We start from the raw sequence: 8,968 nt of genomic DNA, 5'->3' as shown, positions 1-8,968 counted from the left end.
TCCCTCACACTAAGCATGCTTGTAGCGACAGTGGAGAGGAAAAACTCCCTTTGAACAGGAAGAAACCTCCAGCAGAACCAGGCTCAGTAGCAAACACTGCAAAAACGATCTGAAAATAAGTAAACATTTCTTAAATGAAGGTTATTTACCATTAATATGAGCAGGTTAATAAGATAGTTTTTCAATTGAGTATTTTATTCTTAAAATAAGATACTTAGATAACATGAACTAGAAATTAGATGATGCAATAGTTTTTCCTTATTTCAAATGTAAATTGTGTGTCTAACTTACCTCCTCAATTCAAGACTTACTTATTTAAAGAAAAATTACTTATTTAGATTAATTGTTTTGCAGTGAGATCAGAGGAAACCTGCTGCTCTGGAAGTTTCTCTGATCTTTACTCTGGTTCTCTGTTGTCGTCTCATCCACGTGTGAAAGCAGACTTCTGGACTTACTCTAGATCTTCTGTGTCTATTCCTGCTGTTTTATTTCTCTCTCTCTCTCTCCCTCCCTGTACTTCTCATCCCTTCTTTCTCTCTTTCCTTCCTTTCTGCCTCCATTCTATATGATTTTACTCCTTAAATCATAAAGCTTCATCTAGACGTATCAATCAGAACTTTATGGAATGGTCATTCTGTAGCTGTGGGACATCTATCTCAGAGCTAGAGTTGCAAAAAAACAAAAAAAAAACAAAAAAAAAACACATCATTTGATTTAATTCAGCATTAATTTGTTGCAAAAAAGAAGGAAAAACAGGAGAAATCAGTTTTTAAGGGTGTGAATTAATTCATAGAACCATAACTGCATGCTAAGATAACTAACGCTGCTACTCATCATCATCACCATCACCATCAGCATCATCATCATCATCACCATCATCATCATCAGCATCATCATCAGGAATGACGATGAATATTTCCAGTCTGATTGTGGTTTCCAGCAGCGAACAATGAGCTCGCCATGTGATCGGCTGTAACCCTCGCCACTCCCTGCCTGCTGATTGTTCTCACTAAACGCCTCCCTGATGCAGCATCCGGGTATTATGGAGCAGAAGAACGCGGCCTGTGACTCAACGCGGCAGCCGATCCTTTAAACACCTGAGGAGGAGGGGGGGGGGGCGACTGAAGGGAAGGAGGGCGGGAATACTTTTAGGAAGTTGGTCAGAACCCAGACGCCAAAGAACGTCCAGAACCTCTGATGAAGCCTCCATGTTTATGGAGTAACATCTGATGTTAAAATGATCGAAAAAAAAGAATAAATAATCCGTTAATCTTTATAGATTAAAAACAAACTGAAGACTTTTAAAAGGTTCCCATTTCTCTGAAACTTTAAACTTTGCTTCTTTGGTTTATTTATTGATGACCTCACATTGATGACCTCACATTGATGACCTCACATGGACCAGGAAGTGAGGATCTCCTCTTCAAAGCAAACCTGGAGGAGGACGTCCAGCCAGGCGGCGAGGCGGAGCCGCAGCGCTGCAGCATCACGCTCTAAATAATGAGACATGCAAACAGGCGCTGTGACATCAGCTGACCTGCTGTGATGTCATCAGAAGCAGAAGTCTCCTGGTTGATTTCATCACTGACCAGGCGGCCTCGTGATAACCCACAACTGAAAGGCTCATTTCACAACCGAGCCTGATGACTGCTGGTTAGCGGAACCCATTCAGCAGCACCCGCCTGACGGCACGAAGTAGGTGACAAGATCTCAAAAAGCACCACATGCTTCTCTGATCTAAAGACCTTCAGGAGCCTCTGAGCTCCATCAGTCTGGGAAGATGTTCCAGAACAACGGCGAGGCTCTGGGAGAAGCATGAGCATCAGGAGGAGAACGCAGAGAACATTGGAGAACCAACCCAGGAGAGGCTGACCTACAGAAATCACTCCCAGAGGACACCACAGACTCATCCTGGAGGTCAGAGAGGAACATCTACAGCTCTGCTGGCCTCCCAGAGTTTCATCTGGACAGAGGTCAGGGGTCAACTCTGAGAACCCAAAATGTCCAGATGATCACCAGGACGTTCTGCTCCTTCATTCCGAGCATCAGCGCCGCTCCTGTCATGGTGGAGCTGCTTTGCTTCTGCAGGAGCTGGACGACAAGCAGGAGGTCATGAATCTACAACCTTCTCCTCCACATCCAGAGAAATTCTGTTTGAGGCCAAAAACTCAGACTTGGATCCTTCAGCAGGAAAATGACCCCAAACATTCCAGAAAGATCAGGGATCCGTTTCACGAAGCAGGTTTACGGAAAACTCTCAGCTTTCTAAACCGGAAATCAGAGAAACTCTGAGTTCCACAAAGAGACTTTCCTCATCCTCTGTTGCTATAGTAACATCCTCCCAGAGCTAACCTGGGGAGCAGCAGGTTTTCATCTCTCTGCTCAGTTTTATTTCCAGTTTTTTGTAGTTTTGTGAGAACAATAAAACAAAAATAATTTATTATAATTAGGTTTTAAAACAAACATCCAATTAAAGGATGATCAACTTTAATTCGCAGAGAAATAAATATTTAAAGGGAGCGGATTCTCAGAGCGCCGCTCCACCGTTTCACCTCCTAACCCATCCCAGACATCCAGACCTGATCCGTCCTCATTAGCAGGATTCTGGACTTCTTTACTAGAACTGGATTAAATCAGGGAGAGAACATTGATAACAGCATCATAGAAAACTACTGCATAGACAGACACTGAGTATTTACTGGAAGACAGGGTCAACATGAGGAGGAACCCATGAGATGATGAACAGGTCCCACCTGATTCCTCATCACCTGCTGACAGATGATTTCCTCTAAATAGATCCATTGATCCACTACCATTCAGGAAATAAACCCATAATGTCTATAGTGATAACTACAGCCTATGGCAAGCCGTTTGATATATATTAGTTTGACTGAATATGTAGTTCTGATATCATAAGTCTATTTTTTTTCCTCATCAAAATGACAACTTCAAACAAAAACATCTAGAATAAATATTTAATGATGTCTAGAAATTAATTTCAGATTTCCATATTCCTTTTGTCGCTGGTCAGCATTTGTATTATTTTATCGATGAAGAAATGTTTTCAGACATAAATACATTTTCAATATAATCTAATTCTTATTATTATAATTATATTTTTTTATTTTCTGAAATTCAGTTTCTGCTTCAAAAATTAAGTTTAGAAAATATATTACTACAGTTCAGTGTAGGAGTGTGATTTTGATCAGAATCTTATTTTAGGGATCTAAAACAGAGATGTCATAAATGTTAAAACAGCTTGCCATAGATCACTTCATCTTAACCTAAACATTAACTCCAGTAACGTTCTTCTCTATCTTCTCCTTTGCAGCTGTAGAGCTTTTTCTCCGTCTTTTAAACACATTCTCCTTTTTTCTAGCATTTCTGGATTTAAATCTCTAGGTCCAATGGGGTGAAATAGGCACTTCCTGTTGCCTGTTGTCATGGTGACTCGTTGACTTTTCATCCGTGTTGCTGTTAAACCTACTTAGAGCTGATTGAACTAATTCATAGCAGCTTTTATAAAACTAAAAAGTCAGAGTTCCCGACTTTAAGCTAAACTGACTCAGAGTTTAGGATTTGAGTCTGACTTTGTTAAACCCGCTCTGTGAAACGGGCCTCGGCTCTGAAGTTACCATTTAAACCAGTAAAACTAAAGGTTTCCCAGTTAAAGGCTGTTTTAGATCTAGAGTCTCCAGAGCAACATCAAAGTTATCAGATCTGGATTTGGTTTGATGCTGGACTCCATCAGGAAAACGCTGCAGCAGGATCTAATCCAGGACTAACACACCTGGAATCATCTTTTCCTCCAGAGCGGTGAACGCTAGCGCCCCCTGCAGGGAAGCCTCCAGCCACGCAGCGTGAGCTGGACTGGATTCTGATCGTTTATTTCAGGTCAGAGTGTGTGTCTGAGGGTGGATCAGTCTGAATGTGGCAGAAATAAATCAGCAGGAAGGAGAGTTTGAGTTTCCTGTGGATCAGAGAACTGATCCTAAGGAAACATCAGATTAAGATTATTCAGATATTTTCTATTTAGAGGTGAAAAAGGAAGCTGGGTAGATTAGAGCACCAGTGACCACAGCTGCTGACCACAGAGCTCTCTGAGCCAGACGGACCTTCTACAGGTGTTAGCTGGAGCTCCTGGCGTCACGCTGCGGCGGTTTGAAGGAGAGGAAAGCTGCTGCTTTGGGGGATCGTCTGGGATTCAGCGCTCCGTGTTGCATAAGAGGAGCTGACTGCCAGCTGCCAGGAAACAGCCGCTGATGGAGGACGGCGCCTCATGTGACACTCATGCTGGCCTCACCTGCTGGGACGATGACCCTCTTCTCCTCGCTGGGGTTGGTGCTGGGTGGGGTGGCGGTCTGGGGGCTGACCCGGGGCTCCGGGTAGGAGGCCTGGTAGGGCAGGGGGGCCCCGTCGTTGCTCACGTGTCGGGAACGTTTGGAGACGCTGCAGTCCACTGGAGACCCCCGGCTGAAACAAACAGAGGGACACTGAGCACCCGGACAGCGGAGGGGGGGTCACTGTGTATAACAGAGGGACACTGAGCACCCGGACAGCTGAGGGGGGGTCACTGTGTATAACAGAGGGACACTGAGCACCCGGACAGCAGAGGGGGGGTCACTGTGTCAAACAGAGGGACACTAAGCACCCGGGCAGCGTGTGGGGGGGGTCACTGTGTCTCTAATCTCTGACAGCAGAGAGGATTTTGCAACATTACAGCGTTTCCTGTTTCAGTTTTATCTGTTGGTGACGGGAGATAAAACGAGTCTCTATCTGAATAAAAGTTTTCCACTGAGAAGCAGCTGCATGTTCTCCTCCATGACCCCCTCTGTGCTTGGAGCCCAGTCTCCGCAGGTTTCTCAGGTGTTTGGACAGAGACCTTTCCATCAGATCCTCTGCTCAGGTACAGCAGACGTCTCATTCTAACAGGATCAACCATTTGATCAAAAAAGGTTTTCAGAGATCTGAAGTTTGCTGTTTGAATAATAAATGAATGAAGTCGGTAACAAACAGGCGGTAAACAGGTTGTCTAATGAAGGAGGGTCTGTGGACGTTAGAGCTTCCTCCCTAACATCTACTGCTTCAGCTCGGGGTAAAAAAAGAACAAAGAAACAATCAGAGCAGCAGGTCTGGGAACCCCCCCCCCCAATCAGGGACCGCCCCCTCCGACTCACCTGCTTCCGTTGACTTGGTCGGCTCTCTTTCCAGGATTTTGTGCCGCTGACCCCCCCCAGTCCGACTCGGTGTGCTCGGGACTCGGCTTGGAGGCCTGGCTGAAACCTCCAGGAGACGTCATCTCAGTCTTCATGTGCATGGTGGGCGCTGCTGGGAAGGCCGGCTCGAATATGGGCTGGTCTTCACTCACCACAGAAAGAGCTTCCTGTCCAACACGGAGAAGACAGACGGTTAGGTCCACAGAGACCTCCAGGTCCACAGAGACCACAAGGTCCACAGAGACCTCAAGGTCCAATGAGACCTGGACATTCCACAGAGACCTGCAGGTCCAAGGAGACCTCCATGTCCACAGAGACCTTCCTAATTAGCCGATATCGGAGCCGATATCCGATGCAGGTATCTGATTGGTGCATCTCTCCATACTTTAGTAACTTTAAAATAATTTAATTTAATAAAACATTTTCTTGCTTAAATTTGTTAAATAAAAACAGTTTCACATTTTCCATTTCTGACATTTAAATAAAAAGTTTCTGCTAAAGATTAAAAACAGGAGTTCCTGTGAATCAGCTGCGACCTGGACACTGCAGCGAGCGTTCTCATTGGTTGCTGTGACGGAAAGGAACTTCCTGTTGAGAGGCGGACCAATGAGAGCCTGTGTTTTATTGAATAAAGGCGGGGCACCAGCGGCCCGTCTGTTACTGAGGGAATCGACCCCCTGCAGGGTGCAGAGAACCGGATCCTCTCAGCTGTCAGGAGCCAAGCGGACGTCTTCACGCCGTGGAACGTTTCAGGTCATCCAACGTCCAACCAGCAGGTTCTACCTGCAGAACATCTGAGCGTTTCATTCCACATGTTGGTCCTTTTTTCAGTCTTTAGATGCGAATCTGTTTTCATCCTCTGAGTTTATCCAGAAACGTTTGGAGGCGTCAGAGAGTCACTGCTGCAGGACATTAGCAGAGTCCCAGTTTCTGAGACTCCAGCTGGAATCCTCACCAACCTGACCTCAGAATCCAAGATGGCGGTTCATGTGGATCCAGGCTGGTTCTAAAGGATCACATCCTGTTTGGTTTTAGCGCTGATAGCATTTAGCTTTGTCTTCCAGTCCAACCATTTGCTGATTCCATATTTGACAGATTTAGTTGGACGTTCGCTCAGACTGAGCCTCCTGACGCTGATGGTGGGACGCGGCGTCTGCAGCCTGCACTGCGCTGGAACCCCAGCAGCACACGGACATGGGGGTGTAGAGGTGGATCCCGTTACGTCCCTGAGCAGGACCCGCTCCTCCTTTGGTTGGTTCATTCAAGCTAACACGGAACTCCTCATTTCTTCTGCATGAAGTTTTCACTTCCATTCCAAGATGGACGTCATTTGACCTCCATTTATTAGATGGGTCGCCGAAACGTCAGCGGGCAGTACTGGGTTCTGGGTTTGGGTCGGGGATAAAGCAGCCAATCAGGGTCCTCTATAGAACCCGGAGCGTTCTGCAGGACTCACTGAGGAAACCAAACATTTGCAGATTTATTTTAACACCTTTCTGCTGTTAACCGTCTGTAAAACCAAACGAAAGCTGTTTTTCTTTTTATGGCCTTAAACTGAACCGGTTGGTTTGATTTTCACACCCTGAACCAACCAGGATGAACCTGAAACCAGAAGCGGGTCTGTTGGACTCGGGGGGGAACCGCACCCCCGACACCATGGAGCTCTCTGTTCCTGCTGGAGAAACAGTCGCAGCACAAACCTGAATGTTGAAGAATTCATTTGCAGAAACGGATTATTTATCTTATAACTCAGAAATGTTTAGTTTCACAAAGTCTAATTCTGTGAAAAACGTTTAAACGTTTATCTGAATGATTGGTGAATTAATTAAGCATAAATTTAAAAAGAACAATTTCACGGTAATAAGAAAATATTTGTGCAGTTTTAGGCTCTAATGGCGGCTGATGGATGCAGCGTCATAATTAATCGTATGATTAATACAGTTTATTAGTTTTATTATTTTACTAAAAGGATTTAAAAGGCAAATCCAGCTCAGGGTAAGGAAATGATAAGAAATTATAAAAAACTGTTTGCAATTAAAAACTTTAGATTCTAAAATGTTTTCAGTTTTTTGATGAACTATTTATATTAAACTGAAATCTAAAGTCTAAAAAATAAATCCTTAATTTTTGATCTGAGGTTTATGATTTTAAAACACTGCTGAAAGTTTGAGTTCTGGTTAAAAACTGTTTTCTGTGGATCTTATGGGTCCGGTCCGTCCACACCGGTTCTGAACTGGTTCTGAAGCGGTTCTGAAGTGGTTCTGAACCTGAAGCGGTTCTAAAGCGGTTCTGAAGCGGTTCCTCCCATTTTACAGGTTCTGTTTGCTGAAAAGAACCGACGGCTTTCAGAACTTTGTGAATCTGTTGGTTCTGTGACAGGAGGACCGGGATGAACGTTGATCTGGACGGACTGGACTCCCCACAGCTGGTCCAGGATCAGACCCAGTCTGGGTTCTCCTGGTGACCTGGACTCTCTCCAGGTACTCCTGCTTCCTCCCAGGTTCAGCAATGAGAGCGTGCGTGGCGGTCTCTGTGGAGCCGGTCCATGTGGGCGGGGCGCCGCGGACCGCCGGCCCTCCATCGACCATCAATCAGCCTTTATTGCAGCTTGAATCTAAACATGCTAGCAGTGCATGACGTGCAGCCGCGGTGTTAGCGTAGCTCTCTTTGCTTTGCAGAGAAAATGCAGGTTAGAAGCTGAACTTTGCTGCATGTTGAGGTTAAACTGGTGGAGCTGCTAAAGAAAAACTGCAAAGTGAGAATCTGAGTGTTCAGAAATAGCGTGAAGGCAGCCTGGAGGTGGGCTAATCTCACATGACATCAGTAACCTTAACCACAGTTTGATTCAGTCGTTAGGATGGGGGTTGCTGTGGGGGAGGGGTGCTAGCTGGAGCCTTCCTGTGTTCCTCTGAACGCCGCGGCCTAAGATGGCACTTCCAGCCGCCCTCTGAATCCACCGGCCTGTTGTTCTGGTCTGCTCCTTTAAATGAAGTGCGTGCGTGAGCGCCCCAAACAAGCGGGGGCAACGCGTGTTTGTTTAGAGGAGCGGAGCATTGTCTTCGGGCCTCGTACGTCAGCGCCGTGCTTTTTCAGTGGCCTACAGGAAACAGGGCCGCCATGTGCACAGGAACCTTTTGGCACAGGCCGAGGGAGAGGAAATGGTGGAGCTTGGGGGGGCAGGGAGGGGCGGAGTGCGAATATGGGTCATTTTAGAGCTGGAAAACAACCCTGTAGAGGGAGGGGGGGTCAGCGGACAGAGCAGACGTGCTTGAAGTGCCGCCGTGGCATTGTTCTCTCTTTGTGTTGATCTGTTTCAGCTCTAATGCTTTAGCTCCTGTCACACCTTAACCATTTAGACCAGCGTACGCCTGACAGACCAAACATCTGGCAAACATCTGGCAAACATCTGGCAAACATCAGCCAAAAACTCTGGCATGGATACGTTATGGGTCTGTTTAGTATAAGTTATGAGAATGGCGGCAACCGTCGAAATACGGCGAATGCCAGCGTCCGCCATCATTGGCCATCAGTTCCAGGTCAGTTATCTGATGGTCGACATCCGTTCAGTGTCGGTTCCTCATCAGTCATGGCGTCTAACTTATCCAGAACTTCTCTCCAACATATCAGCGTATCTGCCGTGTTCCAGACGAGCGCTGAACGTGTTTCTACCTTCCAGCTACTGTATAATGGCGTATTGGCAGCGTTTTGGTATAAAGGGGGTTCACAGGAGGAAACCGTCAGTTCTCCTCCAG

General features: G+C 46.1%; 1 protein-coding gene across 3 annotated transcripts in view; it reads right to left on the bottom strand.

Moving 5' to 3' along the window:
• The window catches only part of LOC107097882 (retroviral integration site protein Fli-1 homolog), a 23,512-nt gene that overhangs the window by 8,531 nt on the left and 6,013 nt on the right, over nucleotides 1-8,968 (bottom strand). For all 3 annotated transcript variants that reach the window (XM_015395221.1, XM_015395218.1, XM_015395220.1), the window contains exons 2-3: nucleotides 5,178-5,383; nucleotides 4,304-4,473 (exon numbers count right to left, since the gene is read on the bottom strand). In XM_015395221.1, the coding sequence (XP_015250707.1) occupies nucleotides 4,304-4,473; nucleotides 5,178-5,383 (376 nt within the window). The remainder of the gene's footprint in view (nucleotides 1-4,303; nucleotides 4,474-5,177; nucleotides 5,384-8,968) is intronic.

Source organism: Cyprinodon variegatus, unplaced genomic scaffold (genome assembly GCF_000732505.1).
Source record: "Cyprinodon variegatus isolate N-32 unplaced genomic scaffold, C_variegatus-1.0 Scaffold730, whole genome shotgun sequence".
Taxonomy (NCBI): domain Eukaryota; kingdom Metazoa; phylum Chordata; class Actinopteri; order Cyprinodontiformes; family Cyprinodontidae; genus Cyprinodon; species Cyprinodon variegatus.
This window is presented reverse-complemented; position numbering and strand designations above follow the sequence as displayed.